The sequence below is a fragment of the Lepisosteus oculatus genome, chromosome 13, assembly GCF_040954835.1.
Source record: "Lepisosteus oculatus isolate fLepOcu1 chromosome 13, fLepOcu1.hap2, whole genome shotgun sequence".
Lineage (NCBI taxonomy): Eukaryota > Metazoa > Chordata > Actinopteri > Semionotiformes > Lepisosteidae > Lepisosteus > Lepisosteus oculatus.
The window spans coordinates 3,372,544-3,393,386 of record NC_090708.1 but is presented as its reverse complement, the minus strand read 5'-3'; the positions used below and the strand labels follow the sequence as shown (position 1 = coordinate 3,393,386).

Below are 20,843 nucleotides of genomic sequence, written 5' to 3'. Positions count from 1 at the left end.
TAATTCCACCCAGAGCGGAGGAGCTGCGAACTGGTCTTGCTAAACCAGACTCCACAACTGGGTTTGTTAACCTATTATGTCTCTAACAGGATTGATCTTCGCGTGTTTCAGTGGGTACAGATGATGGTTTTTGCCGTAGAGGAAATAAACATGAACAACAAATTGCTCCCGAACATTACTTTGGGATACAGAATCCTCGACAATTGCGGTTCTCCCGCTGAAACTGCAAGAGCTGGTTTACTCTTAGCAAACAGACCTGAAGAGGATGAATATGACTCATTGTGTCCGTCCCCAATCACTGCTGTTATCACATCTAATTCTTTAAATATCGCCAGAGCAATTGGAGGCTTCGGCATTCCTCTGGTAAAGCTATTTTTTTATTAAATCAGTATTGCCAGCAGAGTATTTTACGAGATTTTACCTCAAACACATCGTACAATTTTTTATACTTATATGAAGGACGTTTACACGAAGACAATGTAAACTTAAACTAGTTCAAATAATCTGAATATTTTCAATACAAAGTTTATATAAAGTACGTATATTTTACTAACTTGAATATAAGACTTTTGTCTAACACTGAACGAGTTACATATTGTGTCTTAAATTACATATCCACTGTTATGTACGGGCTATACATAAAATAATATATAAACATTTGTTTTTATTTTGTATTTGTTCACAAAGGTCAGCTATATTTCAACATGTTCTTGTCTCAGCAACAAAAGAGAGTTCCCCACATTCTCCCGCACTATTCCCAGTGATTTTTTTCAGGCCAAAGCTTTGGCTCAGCTTGTTAAACATTTTGGTTGGACTTGGATCGGAGCTGTCCGAGCTGATGACGAGTATGGCACATTTGGGGTTCAGTCTTTTACCAAGGAAGTTGTAAAGCACGGAGTTTGCATTGCCTTCACTGAAAATATTTTAAGTACCTATTCGAGAACTGCAATAGTTCAGATAGCTGAAACTGTTAAAAGGACAGGAGTGAAAGTCATATTAGCATTTGCTTCAGAACGTGACCTGTACCCTTTAATGCAGGAGATTGTCAGGCAAAACATAACAGGTATACAGTGGATCGCAAGTGAAGGTTGGATAACAGCAGCGAGACCCTCAACTGTAGAATTCTTCAGATCTTTTGGTGGCACAATAGGGTTTGCAACTCGCAAGATGGCGATCCCAAAGTTCAAAGATTTTCTGCTCAAGATACGTCCATCTGTTGATTCTGCAAACAACTTAAATAATGCATTCTGGGAACACATCTTTGGGTGCACTCTACGTTTGAAACAGGAACCTTTCAAACAAAATGTTTCAGAAACCAAGACATGCACAGGAGAAGAAAGGCTAGATGAAATAGAAAATGCCTTTTTTGATGTCTCACAATTAAGGGGATCATATAATGTACACAATGCGGTGTATGCTATAGCACATGCACTTCATGGCTTACTGTTCTGTGAAAAGGAAGAAAATAAAACCATTAAACTGTGTGGAGATATTGCAAGAATAGAGCCCAGGCAGGTGAGTAAAATCTAACTGCAGGACAGATCTTTGTCTCATCATCTTAAACAACACTAGCCTAATAGTTTAATCACTACATTTAAGATTCTGTCAATATAGAGTTATAAAAAATACTAAACAATTTGTAAACTATTTAATCCACACTCTCAAGGTCACTAAACAATTAAAAAGAGTCAGTTTTGTAAACCAGTTTGGAGAAGCTGTGTACTTTGATGAGAACGGAGATCCTCCTGCTGCCTATGACATTATAAACTGGCAACTCAACAAAGGAGTGGTCAGCCATGTGACAGTGGGTCACTTTGATACATCACCAGATGGAGGCAGTCAGCTAGTGATTGATGAGGACAGTATTGTCTGGAGCACTGGGAGAGAGGTAAGCACTATTTCAGACCTTGATACTAGTTTCAAATGCTCACATGACAGCTTTAAGACAGATGCAGTGTTTATTTCTTATTATCATGTAATTTATTTAATTTTAGTGTGTAGTTCATTTATTGTTTCAAAACTTGAAATATGAAATATGTTTAATGGTGCATATTTGAAATGTTCCACTTAATCTGAATAAATTAGTTTAAAATTTAATTTTTAATATATATATATATCCCACTTTTTTCTTCTCTTCAGGTTCCAGCAGGAGTGTGTTCTGAGAGCTGCCCCCCAGGCACAAGAAGAGCAGCCAGGAAAGGCCAGCCCATTTGCTGCTTCGATTGCATTCCTTGTGCTGATGGTACCATAGCAAACACCACAGGTATGAACTACATAGTAAGAGATTATTTCTTTAAAAATGTGGATATATTTAACATATTCTGCATGTTCTTAAGTATATTTGAAGTGATACCATCATATAGATATATTGAACTGCAAGATGGCAATCTGTTGTTTTATCCTTGATTAATGTGGTCTTACTTCCATCTTCTTTAATTATTTTCAAAAACTATCTAGACCTAAGCTTTAATACCTTTTATACAGTGGATTTGTTTACCAAGTTTTTATCCTGTTCACATCAGCAAGGCATGTTATTGTATTTGTTATCTGAACCCTCATATTTTCTTCTGTACTGTCAGGTTAGCTAGGTCATTTCTATACCCAAGCCACAGTAGTGCATCAGGCCAGAGATTGTCCTGGTTTCCATGATGCTGCACAGACGAGAGAGCACAAGAGTGTTCCCCAGACAGGACACCAGTCCACTACAGGGAGTACTGCCAGCAATGCTGCTCCCTAATCATACAGCTGGGTGGAATGGCATGACTAGGATAAAATTCCTCACTCGCTTTGCTCTGCTGTGCTCCCACCACTATGAGCATCCATCCATCCAGTTTCTCACCACATCATCTAATTTAGGGCCGTAAGGCAGGTTCACTCTGGACTCTGGGATACCAGTCCAGCTCAGGGCACACGCGCACACCAGGGCCAGTTTTCTCAGAAGCCAGTTATCCTACCAGTATGTCTTTGGACTATAAGCATAATCATTTTTAAAAAACATTTTCTTGAAACATTCTGAAAACATCTAAAAATTATAATGGTATGACAATATATCTGAAGCTTAGGTATAAAATATAAGGCTCACTATGATTTTGATGCACTGGCTACCAATACAGTACAGAAGTGATTTGAGGGTCATATTGAATGCATTCAAAGCAGTTAATGAAATGGCATCAGGTTATCACAGAGTCAGTGTCTGCTAAGAGCTTTGATTGCAGCCAAAGGCACAAATCTCCATATTAAAAGAGTGTCAACCAAGGAGACTTGGTGAGTAAGATCACTTGTAAAGTATCACTTACAATTATAATGTACCCTAACATGTGTTAAATTCATACATCATTTTTTAAATTGACATTATATTTCTATAAGTAATGCTGGTTGCCTAAGACTTCTGAAAAGGGTTTTTTGTTGTATTCACATTACTTCCTTGTTTTCAGGTGCAGCTGAGTGCATGAACTGTCCACAGGACTACTGGTCTAATGATGGAAAAGACAGCTGTATCCGCAGAGACACTGAGTTTCTTTCCTACTATGATGCAATGGGAATCACACTCACTACTGTGTCATTGTTTGGACTCTGCTTGACAGTAGCCACTATTTCAGTCTTCTTTTCCTTCAGAAGCACACCCATTGTAAAAGCCAACAACTCTGAACTCAGCTCTCTCCTGCTGTTCTCTCTGCTGCTGTGTTTTCTCTGCCCTCTTACCTTCATTGGGCAGCCAACAGCCTGGTCCTGTATGTTGCGTCACACAGCCTTTGGAATCACATTTGCACTTTGTATTTCCTGTGTGTTGGGAAAAACAATAGTTGTTGTAACAGCTTTCAGAGCCACTCTTCCCAGCAACAACATGGCAAAAAACTTTGGGCCAGTTCAGCAGAGGATCATAGTTTGTTCTTGCACAGCTATGCAGGTTGTAATCTGTGTGCTGTGGCTTAGTTTGAAACCTCCCTTCCCTGACAAAAATTTTAAACTCAGTAATAAAAAGATCATTTTAGAATGTAACACAGGATCCGAAATTGCATTTTATGCAGTACTGGGCTATATAGGCCTGCTTGCAGCTACTTGTTTGGTGCTGGCTTTCTTAGCCAGGAAACTGCCTGATAATTTCAATGAGGCCAAGCTGATTACTTTCAGCATGCTCATCTTCTGTGCAGTTTGGGTCACCTTCATACCTGCATATGTCAGCTCACCTGGAAAATACACAGTTGCAGTTGAGATTTTTGCAATTTTGTCTTCAACATTTGGTCTGTTTCTTTGCATTTTTGCTCCTAAGTGCTTCATAATTTTGCTTAAACCTGAGAAAAATACAAGGAAACAGATTATGGGAAAAATACCATCTAAACGATTATGATCTCTTTCTTTTTATGTGTTTGGTACTTACAATTTCTCTAAAATATGTTTTTCTCTTTTCAACACAACTAGATTAAGAGAAAATGGGTGCTACCACATATGCTTTCATCTGGATTTATGTAGGAATAAAGCTGCAAATACTGTATATCATGACATTAATTGTAACCTATTTTGTAACTGTTTCTGCTGGCCATCTTCTGTTCCACCTGGCGGTTTTACAAAGTAGTGCCTCCCCAACAACAGAGTTTTTCTAAAAAGCTGTGGTACCCAGCAGCCCAAGAACTGCAAACTATTGCAGTATCCCCTGTGCTTTTTAAATGTCTGGATCTGTATGGTTTTAGTGCTTATTTTTAAATAAACTTTCTATTAAAAGCTTTATATTAGATATCTTGTTTTCAAATACCTTATGTATTGCTTTTTACGGGTAGTACCTAATTTAGGTTTGTTACAGTATGTTTTATCAGGTTAATGTTTACATATTCATTGTGAATTCATGACAGCAGGTTATAAATATTAAAGGGCTTATTTTATGCAATTCATATACTAACACAAGTTTACATTCAAATTGCTGAAACCATAACATTACAACATTTGCAGTTTATCCCTGTTCACTTTTGATTTTTATGTAAACGGAGCTGTTGCTTTTTTGACTAAAAAGAGAGTACAAAGCAAGATAGATAAAAGGAAATCATTTTATTCATTAGGAGCAATGTATTATGTGGCTGTAATCCTGAAGTTAGTTACAACTGACATTCTTTACCTGCTTGAATAAAATCCATTTTCCATAAACTGTTTACATTTTCCATTTCAGGTCACATTCCTAAGAGCATAAGGAAGGCTGTAAAAACTTAACCATCTTTGACTTATCAATAGACTTCATTACAGTTCAGGAAGTACACCCTCAAACAAAATGCAGTTTAATTAGCCCTCTCAGAAGCACATACTCCCTTAAAGGGTGTCAAGTACAGTAAACATCACACACGTTAGCTTCGATTATGTTCAGGGAAAATCCACACCCACCCTGTCTGTACCTGCTCTGAAAGCTGCACTCTCCTCCCAGTCCTGTCTGCTCCCCACCTCCAGCTAGCTCCCACGATCACTGCCTGTCTCCTTCTTGTTTCAGTAGCTCTGTTCGTCTCTACGCGCTGACCTGCTTCGGCTGTCTCCACCTGCCTGTGACCCACAGCTTTCTCCAGAAGCTGGCCGTGTCCGAACAGCCTGGTGATGGGGGCAGCCTGGGCTCACAGCGATCTACTGCCATAGCAACGCGCTGCATTCCCACACAGGACGCCAATCGGCCCAGTCACTGCCAGCCGAGCTCGAGCCAGCCACCCCCTTCCCTCATCGGCCCCCGGTTAGTCGCACAACGCGGATTATTTAAACCTTGTCCGTTTTGCATTCAACGCTCTGACACTGAGTCTGAATACCAGCCCCCAGTGGTTCACTTATTTCTCTAGTTCTGTCTTTCTGCCATTCTCAACCTAGTTTTTGGGATTTTCATTTCGGCCCTGATATTGTTCTCCGACTATCTGTTACCGATCCCCGCCTGCCTGGACTTTGACCACAAGCCTGTTCCATCCCTCAGTCGGCTGCGCTGGCAGCCCGAGCCCGGCCTGCCATCTGCGCTGTTGCGGCCACGATGTTTCCCTCTGTCACTGCTGCACCACCTGAGCCCCACCTGCAGAAACGGCCACCTGCCCTGTCTGGTCCATCTACCACTTGCTCCTCAGTGCCTTTCCCTCCTCAGCCTGGTTACTGCAGCAGCTCGCACCGAGAAAGCAGCTGCGTCATTCCAAGCAGCTCTTGGTTTTGTCTCTCTCATGATATTCAAAATATGAAGTTATTGTTCCTGCATCTCTAATATGCATTTGTCTTTTACAACTTAGGATGGGGTGCACAATTTGAAAAGGATGTATGTGCACTATTGTGATGGACAATTAACACTGCGTTGTAATTCTGTATTTGGATAAATATTTTTGTTTTACACGCATAAGGTGTTATCACGTTTTTCATCCTTGTAACAAAAATGTGTCTCTGTACCTAAGCTCTTTGGTATGTAGGAAATAATTATTTTATGAGAAAATGTAATTTATTCTAATCATTTTTTTCCCAATGTAATTATGTGTACTGAAATAAATTTAAAAAGCAACAGATGAACATTTCTATCAATCAGTTTCTTAATGTCTCTAGGTAAGCAAGCATACAGTACACTAATACACAGAAGAAACAAGATCAATTTAAATCTAATTTAAAACAGCCAACTCATCTTTTTTAAAAAGTTCATTTTCAGACTGAAATTTACATATCTCCTGAGGGTAGAGTACAATGTACATTTTACACCTCTTAGAAAATATTTCCAGAGGGCACCAGTTTACAATACAGTTACAATAAAGTATGTAGGTGGTATATACATTCATACATTCCAGGTGGATTCATACATTCCAGGTTGATGCTGCACATTGGTGGTGGTGGAGGGGATCCCCATTACCTGTAAAGCGCTTTGAGTGGAGTGTCCAGAAAAGAGCTATATATAAATGTAAGCTATTATTATTATTATTATTATACCTGTGACACCTCCCATCCCCTAAAACCTCATAAAATACCAGTAAGTTCTTTCAGCCATTATAGTGCTTTAATATCTGCAGACTTCGCATACATGCATAGTTACATGCACATCTCCTCTGTCTGGCCAATATCCTCTTTCATTTTACTACACACAGCATCTTATACACTCTACACACCAGTTTAATCACAAGACTATGAGAAAGGTTACTAGTGAGTGATCATTTCACCCTTCCAGACCATTTGCTAGTTAGTAGATAATTGATGCACATTTCTTATCCAGCTGTTTTTTTTAAGGGAATGGGTGTCAACAGCGTGGCTGGGGAGCTTGTTCAATAACCTTCCAAAACCCGCTGTCAATAGCTTCCCCCGTGTGAAATGAAGCAAACCGGCTCATTATGAAGAAATCCACTGGGTTGGTGTTGTCAATGCTTTGAGGATTCTGAATGCTTGCATTAGGTCCTCCTGTTTTTGTCAGTTCAAGACTAGAAATGTTCAATGAATTCAGCTTATCGGTATATTTTTAAAGATGTACCGGTTAACTAGGTAGCATAACTGTATGGAAAAAGAGCACTAAGTCACTTCAAACATTTATGAGATCCATAAAAAAACGTGTTTATACCATTATACCACAGACAGTTTAATAATATTATGGTACTGTTTAGAGATAATATAGTTTATGCTTGTTTTACAATGGACAGCTCCGTGGTGCTGACACTGAAAGTCAAGATTGTTTACGCAGAGCCGAACAGTTTTCTGATTGATTCATCCGTTGTAATATTTTGCTCTTATTTAAAACTTCCAAGTTTCCTTTTCGTTTAATATTTATTTAATGGTTGCGTTAACTGAAAACACGGGTATTTTCTGCACACCGCGCACAGACAGTACTTCCTTACACATACTGTAGATGTGTATCACACCATACGAACACCCCTTTCATGCGGAGTAAAATCACCTCTTGGGAGACCACTGTTTACTTCACACTGTCAGTGTCACTAGTTTATGCACAGGGGCCCTGAGGGTATTTTCCGGTCTATAAAATGACACAGGAACTACTTTAATTTCATTGTCTCGTTTATCTTTCGACAAAGTACATCATAATGTACACACACATTCTCATGGTTCTCATTTTCTGTTTCACTTTTCAGGTGAACGGCGATGTGCCCTGCCGGATACTGGGGAAATATACAAAATCTGGTCTGTTCAAAGACGGCGATTTAGCGATCGGCGGTGTTTTCCCTGTGTTTGGAGGAATTGAGCAGATTCATACTTTATTTAAAACTGAACCACCAAGAGCAAACTGCATTGGGCAAGTATAATCAGAGCTGAATTAACGTTTGAAAGATATGCAATACGCAATTTACGGAAGTCTGGTTGCAATATTTTAATTATAACTCCTTTTAGATTTTCTTTGGTATTTTACTGAAAACACAAAACTACGCCTTCAGTGTGAAAAGTGTGAAGCGATCAAGTAGATGTGTATGTAAGTTAGTATCTGTTCTTCCTGACCATCGGGACCCAGAGATAGCAGAGACTTGTCTTGCACAGCGGTCTAGCGAGGACCAGAGTTCAATGTGGAGCAGCGAACCATCTCTCCTACAGCTCTGAGGGAGGTGGGAGAACATCTGTCTGCGCGAAGAATACTAACGCAAATAGCGGAACATGCGCTATAATTCCACCCAGAGCGGAGGAGCTGCGAACTGGTCTTGCTGAGCCAGACTCCACAACTGGGTTTGTTAACATATTGTGTCTCTAACAGGTTTGATCTCCGCGTGTTTCAGTGGGTACAGATGATGGTTTTTGCCGTAGAGGAAATAAACATGGACAACAAATTGCTCCCGAACATTACTTTGGGATACAGAATCCTCGACAATTGCGCTTCTCCAGCTGAAACTGCAAGAGCTGGTTTACTCTTAGCAAACAGACCCGAAGAGGATGAATATGACTCATCGTGTCCGTCCCCAATCACTGCTGTTATCACATCTAATTCTTTAAATATCGCCAGAGCAATTGGAGGCTTCGGTATTCCTCTGGTAAACCTTAATATGTTTGTTTGTTTGTTTGTTTGTTTGTTTGTTTGTTTGTTTGTTTGTTTGTTTGTTTGCCAGAAATGTATTTTGCATTTTGTATCTTAAAACCTACAGTTTACAATATTATTGGAAAAAGTCTTTAACCACCTTTTTAGGTTTGGACTGAATATTAACACGTGAGTTTCTATCTCAATGGCATCTTCCAATTTTGTAACTAGTGCAAGTAATCTGAATAAATCTAATCGAACGTTTGGATGGAGCAAATTGTATACATTTACTTACGGGGCTATGTTTTGGGCTACTCATGAATTAATATTTAATATCTGTTTTTATGTTTGTATTCATATTCCACAAGGTCAGCTATGCTTCCACGTGTGTTTGTCTCAGCAACAAAAGAGAGTTCCCCACGTTCTCCCGCACTATTCCCAGTGATTTCTTTCAGGCGAAAGCTTTTGCTCAGCTCGTTAAACATTTCGGATGGACGTGGATCGGAGCTATCCAAGCAGACAATGAATATGGCATATTTGGGGTTCAGTCTTTCACCAAGGAAGTTGTAAAATACGGAGTTTGCATCGCCTTCACTGAAAATATTTTAAGCTCCTACTCGAGAACTGCATTACTTCAGATAATAGAAACTATGAAAAGAACCGCAGTGAAAGTCATATTAGCATTTGCTTCAGAACGTGACCTGTACCCTTTAATGCAGGAGATTGTCAGGCAAAACATAACTGGCATACAGTGGTTAGCAAGTGAGGACTGGGTAACAGCAGCGAGACCCTCCACTGAGGAATTCTTCAGATCTTTTGGTGGCACAATAGGACTTACAACTCGCAAAATGGCAATTCCAAAGTTCAAAGATTTTCTGCTCAATATACGTCCATCTCTCGATTCTGTAAACAACTTAAATAATGTATTCTGGGAACACATCTTTGGGTGCACACTACGTTTGAAAGTGGAATCCTTCCAACAAAATGTTTCAGACACCAAGATATGCACAGGACAAGAGAGACTAGATAAAATAGAAAATGCCTTTTTTGATGTCTCTCAACTAAGAATGACATATAATGTACACAATGCGGTGTATGCTGTAGCACATGCACTTCATGACTTACTGTTCTGTGAAAAGGAAGAAAATAAAACCATTAAACTGTGTGGAGATATTGCAAGAATAGAGCCCTGGCAGGTGAGTAAAATGAAATTGCAGGTCAAGTCTTTTTTGCTTCGGCCACACTAGCTTTTTAGTTTAGTCAATACATTTAAGATTCTGTCAATGTAGAGTTATAAAAAATACTAAACATTTTATAAACTATTTATTCCATACTCTCAAGGTCACTAAACAATTAAAAAGAGTCAGTTTTGTAAACCAGTTTGGAGAAGCTGTGTACTTTGATGAGAACGGAGATCCTCCTGCTGCCTATGACATTATAAACTGGCAACTCAACAAAGGAGTGGTCAGCCATGTGACAGTGGGTCACTTTGATACATCACCAGATGGAGGCAGTCAGCTAGTGATTGATGAGGACAGTATTGTCTGGAGCACTGGGAGAGAAGTAAGCACTATTTCAGATCTTAATACTATTTTCAAATGCTCATGATAGCTTTAAGGCAGATGTAGTGTGTCCCAGCCTCTAGTGCCTTCTTCATCTGAGCAGCAGAGGTAGATCAAGCAGATGGCAATAGCCAAGCCCTGCTTGCTCAGTGTCCCTACTACACCACGCCGCCCCTCTCCAAACCTATTTAAGCCCTGCTCTTCATTCAAACTTTGCTCAGTATTGTTTTCAACTCTTTGAGCCCTTGATCTAGCCTTTGCTGAATTCTTCCTGGACTCCTTGCCAGACTTTTTGATTTTGGCCTGTTTCTTGACCTTGGCTTTTGGATTGTGTTTCCTGTTCTTGGTACTAAATATGTCTTCTGGTTTTGGACTTTTGCTCATCTGCTGACCCTTGGACTTCCCTTATTTACTGTCTCAGGATTCTTGTGACCTTGAAAGCCACATAGGGCCACTTCCTTGTTTTCTGAGCTGTGGACCAGCTTTACCTGGTGTTTATTTCATTTATTGCTTAAATAGTTAAAAAAAAATGACATACAGTACAGTATATTGCTGCATATTTAAAATGTTCCCCTTAATTCGAATAAATTACTTTAAAATGTAGGAGTGAGTGATATACATTAAAAGTATCCCACATTTTTTGTCTCTTCAGGTCCCAAAAGGAGTGTGTTCTGAGAGCTGCCCCCCAGGCACAAGAAGAGCAGCCAGGAAAGGCCAGCCCATCTGCTGCTTCGATTGCATTCCTTGTGCTGATGGTACCATAGCAAACACAACAGGTACGAACTACACAGTAAGAGATTATCCTGTTCCTGTCAGCAAGGAAGACATAATTTTATTTGTTATCTGAACCCTCATATATTCTTCTGTAGTGTCAGGTTAGGTACTGTAGGTAATTTCTATACCCAAGCCACAGTAGTGCATCAGGCCAGAGATTGTCCTGGTTTCCATGATGCTGCACAGACAAGAGACCACAAGAGTGTTCCCCAGACAGGACACCAGTCCACTACAGGGAGTACTGCCAGCAATGCTGCTCCCTAATCATACAGCTGGGTGGAATGGCATGACTGGGATAAAATTCCTCACTTGCTTTGCTCTGCTGTGCTCCCACCACTTTGAGCATCCATCCATCCAGTTTCTCACCACGTCTTCTAATTTAGGGCCGTAAGGCAGGTACACTCTGGACTCTGGGATACCAGCCCAGCTCAGGGCACACGCGCACACCAGGGCCAGTTTTCTCAGAAGCCAGTTATTCTACCAGTATGTCTTCGAACTATAAGCATCATCACTTAAAAAAAACAAACAAATAATTTTTTTTAAAACATACCGAAAACATGAAAAATGATAATAATATGACAATATTTCTGAAGCTTAGGTATAAAATACAAGGCTCACCATGATTTAGATGGTATGTCGTCTGTACCCTGAAGAAATTAAACAAAAGTACAGAGTGAACAAAAACTAAACAAACGTAATACAACTGAAATCTTTGTAACTTTTGTATCTGTATTTAAATCTGCTTATTGGCAGATCTACACTTACAAATATAATAAAGGTTACAAATATTTTTCTAAAGGCTTTTGGTTTACAGGATTCACACCAATTCTTCAATACCAAAACAAACATTGCAATAATTTACTCAAGAACTCCTATTCTGAGCTATTTAAATGTTATTTAAAAACATACACAGCATACAATTTACAGTAAACTACATAAATATGTTCTATATTAATACAATATAATTTATATTATTTTTAATATAAAATATTAAAAGTAATAAATATAAAAGTTAAAAAGTATGAAGTTAAAAGAATAAAAAGCCTAAGATTTTTCAATTATAACAAATAATTAGTTGCATGGTATTTACACCACATTAAAATAAGATGCAAGGTAGTAAATGAAGAAGAAAATACGCTTTAGAAAGTGTCTTAAATTCAGAGATTTACAATACTTCAAGCTTTTTGTTTGAACAGAAGAGGTTAATGTTATGCCTTATTTACTGGTGTTACTGTACAGTTGGTGTAGAAGCAGAAAACTGTACTATGGCCATTAACCATAGTACACACATATTCACTTTCATACTGAGACTGATACACTGGCTAAACAGTACAGAAATAAAACAGTACAGAACTGATTTGAATATCATAATGAATACATGCAAGGCACTTAATGAAAGGGTGACAACAAAGGAGACTTGGTGAGTAAGATCAATTGCAAATTGTCACTTACAATTCTGATGTATCCTATCCCGTTTTAAATTTATATTTCACTTTTCAAAATGAAGAAAACTGAAAGTGAAATATTTCCATAAGTAATACTGGTTGCCTAAAACTTCTGAAAATTGTATTTTGTTATATTCACATTACTTCCTTGTTTTCAGGTGCAGCTGAGTGCATGAACTGTCCACAGGACTACTGGTCTAATGATGGAAAAGACAGCTGTATCCTCAAAGACATTGAGTTTCTTTCCTACTATGATGCAATGGGAATCACACTCACTACTGTGTCATTGTTTGGACTCTGCTTGACAGTAGCCACTATTTCAGTCTTCTTTTCCTTCAGAAGCACACCCATTGTAAAAGCCAACAACTCTGAGCTCAGCTCTCTCCTGCTGTTCTCTCTGCTGCTGTGTTTTCTCTGCCCTCTTACCTTCATTGGGCAGCCAACAGCCTGGTCCTGTATGTTGCGTCACACAGCCTTTGGAATCACATTTGCACTTTGTACTTCCTGTGTGTTGGGAAAAACAATAGTTGTTGTAACAGCTTTCAGAGCCACTCTTCCCAACAACAACATGGCAAAAAACTTTGGTCCAGTTCAGCAGAGGATCATAGTTTGTTCTTGCACAGCTGTGCAGGTTGTAATCTGTGTGCTGTGGCTTAGTTTAAAACCTCCCATTCCTGTCAAAAATTTTAAACTCAGTAATAAAAAGATCATTTTAGAATGTAACACAGGATCCGAAATTGCATTTTATGCAGTACTGGGCTATATAGGCCTGCTTGCAGCTACTTGTTTGGTGCTAGCTTTCTTAGCCAGGAAACTGCCTGATAATTTCAATGAGGCCAAGCTGATAACTTTCAGCATGCTCATCTTCTGTGCAGTTTGGGTTACCTTCATCCCAGCATATGTCAGCTCACCTGGAAAATACACAGTTGCAGTTGAGATTTTTGCTATTTTGTCCTCAACATTTGGCCTGCTGTTTTGTATTTTTTCTCCAAAGTGCTATATAATTGTGTTTAAACCCAAGAAAAACACAAGGAAACACATTATGGGAAAAATACCATCCAAACATTTATGATTTCTCTTTCTGTTAATGTATTTAGTACTTACGATTTCTGTAAAATATGTTCCTCTCTTTTCAACACATCTAGATGAAGAGAAAATGGGTGCTACCACAAATGCTTTCATCTGGATTTATGTAAAAAAATGCAAATATATCATTACATTTATTGTAACATATTTTAGAAATGTGTTTTTATCTATTTATATTATTGTTTTAAATATATATGTCAATATAGCAATGTTTAGTCAATATAGCAAAATGTGCTCTTTTCAATGGGGCTAGATTAAAAGAAAATGGAAACTACTACAACCTTTTTTATGAGGGAATACAATTGCAATTATATAATGGGCTCAATTGTAACAAGTTTTAGAAATATTTTAAAAACAGCTATTTTGTACTTTCCTATTTAGAACACAGGAAACACAGGCAGTTATGTTACTGCAAAAGTTAAAATATAAATTCTTCATCAGAATTATTCAGTGTGAATTCAGGAATCCAATATAAGTCAATAAAGAATCTCAGAGTTTTATTTGCATTTATAGATTTTTTTAAAAAAAGATTTCATTATTACAGCCATACATTTTAGAAATCTGCTTCTATGACCTGCAGCTTTCAATACGTTTTTACACTGAATATTGATAGCGGACGAGTTTTTTATTTTAAATGTTTCCATGAAGACAGCTAGCCTTTTCGCTGTAATACTTGCTGAAACCTGCTTTTTAATGTCATTTGAATATTAGAAATATCAGAAGTTCTTCCTTCGCAGGGCGGTTAGGAATCACTCTGGCCCATTGTCTCAACCTCCTCGGTGCAATTAATAGATGATGAATCCATTAAACCCAGGATATGTCATCCCTGTTCTGCCACTGATGCCAGTGCTCTGTCCTTGAGATACCTTCCGCCACAGGTAGTGTGCATAATAACCTGCATCCTAGAAGGATACAATACCTGAATCCTGCCCAAAACATTCCCCGTCTGCCCTGAACCAGCTCTGTCTGTCTGGCGCCTGCATAAGCCTGCACAAAAATGTGGCCCTGTTGCTAAATTCTTTGGTATATATTTCCAATTTAATTACATATACTGAAAGGAATTAAAAATGCAGCAAATGAGCTGAATAATTTGAATCTATAGAATTCATTAGGTTCTTAACACCTCTCGGTAAGCAAGCATATACAGTGGGTATAGAAAGTCACCACCTCCTTTCAGTTTGCAAGGATGCAACAATTCAGTGCAACAATGCAACAATTTGTCGGATGCAGCCACTGCAACGCAGCCGACCGAAAGGCACTGCAGCTGGTGGTCAAAACTGACACATCGGCAGTGCCTTACCATCCATCCAGGAAATCTACAGCACCAGAAGTCTGAAAAAAGCCACCAAAATGATGTCTGACCCCACTCACCCCAGTCATAACTTGTTTGTCCCCCTACCATCTGGCAGAAGGTTCCGGTCACTCCAGTCGCACACAACTAGACTCCAAAATAGCTTCTCCCCCAGAGCCGTCAAGCTGGTGACGCCCCCACTCCCTCCCATCATACCTCTCTTCATACATCATGACCTCTCTTCACTTCTTCCTGTACCCACAATGACTCCTACACCTCTACATACATGACAACTGAATGTAAGGCGAAATCGTACTTAAAACTGCACTAGTCGTATTACTTTTGCACTGTTCCCCAAATTACTTTTGCACTGTTTTTGTCCTGTTGTACACTTTTCTCTGATTGGGTATTAGCACAGTTTTTGTTTACACTGTTATGTTATTACACTGTTATTGTTATTGTGTTACAGTCTTGTCTTCTGTTCTATTTATATACAGCACCTGAGTGACTCATGAGAAACACTTTTCACTATACTATGCACCCATGTCAGTATAACCTCAAATAAAGTTGAATTGAATTCCAACAAAAAAGAAAGCAACATTTCTGAAAAAAATGTAAAATAACTAGGTTGGATAAGATAACACCCCCCCTCACCCCACTCCCCCGAGTTAATTCTTGGTGGAAGCACCTTTTGCTTGAATTACAGCCTGTTTGGATACATCTCTACAAATTTTGCATGCCCAGAGGGAGGAATATTTGCCCTCTTCAAGTCATTCTAAAGATTTCCGATGGGATCTAGGTTTGGGCTCTGATTAGCGGTGTTCACTTATCCAAATAAGGTATTTTACTGTTGTAGTATTAATTAATTTTCAGAATGTTTTAGAATTGTATTTTCACTTGGCTAATGTGGGTTACTGTGTGTAGATAAAAATGGAACAAGCCTAATTTAATTTGTCATACAACAGAAGGTTCAAAGGGGGTGGTGTCTTTCCATACCCACTGTATTTATGCATAGAAGAAAAAAGAAAGCTATAAATTTCACAACAACAACACCCAAGTATATTTAAGTTTACTGAAAGGATTATGGAGTGTTTAGTCAAAATGCAGTTTAATGAGGAACTGCAGTCCCAGTTTCACAGACTGGTTATTAAGTAACAAAATAAAATCACTTACAGTATAGCACAATTTTACACATTTTCAAATTGATGAACTTTGTGAAAATACTTTAACGCCACCATGTTTTTGCAAAAAGCTGCTCTCACCACAAACGAGAGCAAGAGTTTTCATAAACTGTGACGCTGTGCAGCGCTTTCTGATTTCTACCCTGTATACCCAAAGGGAATCTCGGTCTCCCAACAGCTTTAATGATTTTTTGGCTCTCATCTTACATTTATATTTTAAACGATGTCTCATTAACGAGCATTTGGCCGTGCAGAACATAGTAGTCGCACAAAAAATGGAGGATCACATCAGCAGCAAGTCAGACTGTTTCCTTTTCCAAGGGATTTGCCAATGTCTTGAATGTGTCTGTTTCGTAACTGTAGAATAATACAGTAGTAACCCTCTCTTTGTCTACTGCATGTGCTACCGTGCAACAGAAATAGAGAAAGAAATCAACAATAAATCAGCAGAATATATTTTAGAATTATTTTTGCATGTTCAAAATGTGAAATTACATCCTCAGCAATAAGTTCGACTAAGTACTCCAATTGAACTTTGTCAATACTGCAGGCAGTCGATGTAATGTATTTCAGTAACTCTTATCCTGACTCTGAGAAAATGCAAAACTAATCTTGCACACTGAAGAAGGACCAGGACAGAGGTCTCTCATTGACTGGAGAGCAAGCTAGGACTGCAATAACCAACTTAGTAGAGGAACCCAATGTAAAAGCTAGGGGGAAAAAAGAAGCAGAAGTGAGGGAGCCGTTCAGGTCATTAACAATTGAGGGTCTGACTGAACGTGTGAGAGAAGTGAAAATAACTGAAGTGGAGAAAGGGGTCAAGTGGGGCTGGCCAACACCCGCCAACGTGAAGACCGAAGCTCAACGCGAAGCAGATCGGACCCCCGGCCTGTCACAGAGAGGGTGAGTGCGGCGAGCTGTCTCGTCCACCTGCCCCCGCGGGCCATCTGGTTGTCCCACATCAAGAAAGGATGGCCCCGCACAAGGGAGGAGACTCTCTCTATCCAGCTCTTCAGCCGGGGCCAGTTGCACAGCAGCAGCCGCAGCAGATCAGGGCCCTGGCACTGAAGAGGCCCCTGAGACTCTGTGCCAGCCCATCCCCATCGATAGAGAGGAATGCCGCCCCACTGCTGGGATTCTGAAGTTGCTGAGGGGAGGCCAGTGTAGTGTCCCGGACACGGGCTGCCCCAGGAGCCAAAGCACCAGACCCTGAACCCACAAACTCACTGCCCCTTTCCCTCTCCTCTGTAAATAGGGGTTCCCTTTCCATTCCCCCCGCATTCTCGCGCCAAAACGCCTGGCTGAGCAGCTGGCTCTGTACATCTGCTCTCTGCTTTGTTAAATTCCTCCCCTGTTCCTGAGTGACTAGCACGTTTTCAAAAAGGGCAATAAACTGCAGTTCCACTCTCCTGTCTCTCTTCTTACACCGCAACCTGTTCATTTGAAATTCAGGAGAACCGCTACACTATCATAAAATACCAGCAAGCAACATCTTCAGACTTTTTTGCATTTTAAATTGTTTTGGTAAATACTGTATAAACGGAAGGCAATATTGTTAATAATAATAAACATGTTTTCCATTATACCACACACAGCTAAATACTGATTATTTTAAGAGATTACATAGTTTGTGCTTTCTTTACAACGGGCAGTTTCTTGGTGATGAAAATGCTGTTTAATCCCCTGATCTCAGGATGTCAAGCATTTTCAGTGTAGACATTTTCGCCTATAAAATTTCTGATGGATTCTTCCGTTCTACTATCTTTTCTTTTATTTAAACCTTCCACGTTTCCTTTTGATTTAATATTTTAAAGGCTGCATTAATTTAAAAACACGGGTATTTCCTGCACACCGCGCACAGACAGTACTTCCTTACACATACTGTAGATGTGTATCACACCATACGAACACCCCTTTCATGCGGAGTAAAATCACCTCTTGGGAGACCACTGTTTACTTCACACTAGCAGTGTCACTCGTTTATGCACAGGGGCCCTGAGGGTATTTTTCTGTTTATAAAATGACACAGGAACTACTTTAATCTCGGTCAATTCTATCTCTCTTTCGACAAGCTACATCAAAATGAATGCACACCTTCTAATATTTTCCATGTTCTGTTTCTCTTTTCAGGTGGACGGCGATCTGACTTGCCGGGTCATGGGAAAAGACACCATGTCTGGTTTATTCAAAGAAGGTGATTTAGTGATCGGCGGTGTTTTCCCTGTGTTTGGAGGAATTGAGCAGATTCATACTCTGTTCAAAACTGAACCACCAAGAGCAAACTGCATCGGGCAAGTATTATAAGACATTTGAGCATTTTATGAAAATCTGATTGCAATGTTCTATATTTTAATGATTACTCATTTTAGATTTTCTTTTTTTTTTTACTGAAATCATACACAAAACCTAGACAGTAGAAAATCTGTATGTGGACCAAGTACGTTAGTATCTGTTCTTCCTGACCATCGGGACCCAGAGATAGCAGAGACTTGCCTTGCACAGCGGTCTAGCGAGGACCAGAGTTCAATGTGGAGCAGCGAACCATCTCTCCTACAGCCTACAGAGGGAGGTGGGAGAAAATCTGTCTGCGCGAAGAATACTAACGCAAATAGCGGAACATGCGCTATAATTCCACCCAGAGCGGAGGAGCTGCGAACTGGTGTTGCTGAGCCAGACTCCACAACTGGGTTTGTTAACATATTGTGTCTCTAACAGGTTTGATCTTCGCGCGTTTCAGTGGGTACAGATGATGGTTTTTGCCGTAGAGGAAATAAACATGAACAACAAATTGCTCCCGAACATTACTTTGGGATACAGAATCCTCGACAATTGCGCTTCTCCAGCTGAAACTGCAAGAGCTGGTTTACTCTTAGCAAACAAACCTGAAGAGGGTGAATATGTCTCATCGTGTCCGTCCCCAATCACTGCTTTTATCACATCTAACTCTTTAAATATCGCCAGAGCAATTGGAGGCTTCGGTATTCCTTTGGTAAACCTTAATATTTTTATTATTAAATCAATATGACTAGAAATGTATTTAGCAGTTTGAATCAAAGGCTACATCTTACAATATTATTGGTAACATGTGTAACCATATTTTTACGTTTAGAATGATTATTAACGCTTGACGTTTTATATCAAAGGCATCGTCCAATTTTTTAAAAATGTGTATGAAGGACGTTTATATGGAGACAGTTGGTGTTTTTACTATATAAACTTAAACTTGTTCTAATAATATGAATGTTTCCAATCGCAAATGTACACGCACCCAATGTATATATTTGTCATATAACGAACAATTTTAGAAAAAACAATTTCATACAAATGTTATAAATGTTTTGTCTTAAACTATTAATACATATATGAGACTACTCATAAAATAATATATAAATCTATATTTTTCTTTATATGTCACAAGGTGAGCTACACTTCAACATGTTCTTGTCTCAGCAACAAAAGAGAGTTCCCCACATTCTCCCGCACTATTCCCAGTGATTTCTTTCAGGCCAAAGCTTTGGCTCAGCTTGTTAAACATTTCGGATGGACGTGGATCGGAGTTATCCAAGCGGACAGTGAATATGGTATAGTTGGGGTTCAGTCTTTCACCAAGGAAGTTGTAAAACACGGAGTTTGCATTGCCTTCACTGAAAATATTTTTAGCACGTACTCGGCAACGAAAATACTTCATTTATTAGATACTATTAAAAAATCTACGGTAAAAGTCATATTAGCATTTGCTTCAGAACGTGACCTACGCGTTTTAATGCAAGAGATTGTCAGGCAAAACATAACAGGCATACAGTGGATCGCAAGTGAGGCATGGATAACTGCAGCAAGACCATCAACTGTAGAATTCTTCAGATCTTTTGGTGGCACAATAGGGTTTGCAATTCGCAAGATGGCGATCCCACCGTTCAAAGAATTCCTCCTCAATATACGTCCGTCTCTCGATTCTGCAAACAACTTAAATAATATATTCTGGGAATACATCTTTGGGTGCACACTACGTTTGAAAGTGGAATCCTTCCAACAAAATGTTTCAGACACCAAGATATGCACAGGACAAGAGAGACTAGATAAAATAGAAAATGCCTTTTTTGATGTCTCTCAACTAAGAGAATCATATAATGTACACAATGCGGTGTATGCTGTAGCACATGCACTTCATGACTTACTGTTTTGTGAAAAGGAAGAAAATAACACCATTAGACTGTGTGGAGATATTGCAAGAATAGAACCCTGGCAGGTGAGTAAAATGAAATTGCAGGTCAAATCTCTATCTCTTTTGCTTCAGCTACACTAGCATTTTAGTTTAGTCACCAAATGTATGATTCTGTCAATATAGAGTCATAAAAATACTAAACTATTCATAAACTATTTATTCAACACTCTTGAGGTCACTAAGCAATTAAAAAGAGTCAGTTTTGTCAACCAGTTTGGAGAAGCTGTGTACTTTGATGAGAACGGAGATCCTCCTGCTGCCTATGACATTATAAACTGGCAACTCAACAAAGGAGTGGTCAGCCATGTGACAGTGGGTCACTTTGATACATCACCAGATGGAGGCAGTCAGCTAGT

At 39.2% G+C, this 20,843-nt stretch overlaps 4 protein-coding genes across 4 annotated transcripts; all 4 read left to right on the top strand.

Moving 5' to 3' along the window:
• Nucleotides 1-453: 453 nt before the first annotated feature.
• Nucleotides 454-6,482, top strand: LOC138242230 (extracellular calcium-sensing receptor-like). Its single transcript, XM_069197692.1, has 5 exons — nt 454-479; nt 693-1,515; nt 1,706-1,888; nt 2,134-2,263; nt 3,435-6,482. Exons 1-5 carry the CDS (start codon nt 454-456, stop codon nt 4,346-4,348), a joined length of 2,076 nt encoding a protein of 691 aa, XP_069053793.1. The 3' UTR covers nt 4,349-6,482.
• A 1,440-nt stretch (nt 6,483-7,922) lies between these two features.
• Nucleotides 7,923-13,902, top strand: LOC138242172 (extracellular calcium-sensing receptor-like). Its single transcript, XM_069197474.1, has 3 exons — nt 7,923-8,942; nt 11,141-11,264; nt 12,866-13,902. The coding sequence occupies exons 1-3, from the start codon at nt 8,700-8,702 to the stop codon at nt 13,777-13,779; spliced, it is 1,281 nt and encodes a 426-aa protein (XP_069053575.1). The 5' UTR covers nt 7,923-8,699; the 3' UTR covers nt 13,780-13,902.
• Nucleotides 9,271-10,680, top strand: LOC138242224 (extracellular calcium-sensing receptor-like). Its single transcript, XM_069197682.1, has 3 exons — nt 9,271-10,122; nt 10,307-10,463; nt 10,592-10,680. Exons 1-3 carry the CDS (start codon nt 9,271-9,273, stop codon nt 10,678-10,680), a joined length of 1,098 nt encoding a protein of 365 aa, XP_069053783.1.
• A 3,334-nt stretch (nt 13,903-17,236) lies between the features above and the next one.
• LOC138242229 (extracellular calcium-sensing receptor-like) lies at nt 17,237-20,576 on the top strand. The gene is made up of 4 exons (XM_069197691.1): nt 17,237-17,383; nt 18,396-18,560; nt 18,895-19,254; nt 19,684-20,576. The coding sequence occupies exons 1-4, from the start codon at nt 17,237-17,239 to the stop codon at nt 20,566-20,568; spliced, it is 1,557 nt and encodes a 518-aa protein (XP_069053792.1). The 3' UTR covers nt 20,569-20,576.
• Nucleotides 20,577-20,843: the final 267 nt, after the last annotated feature.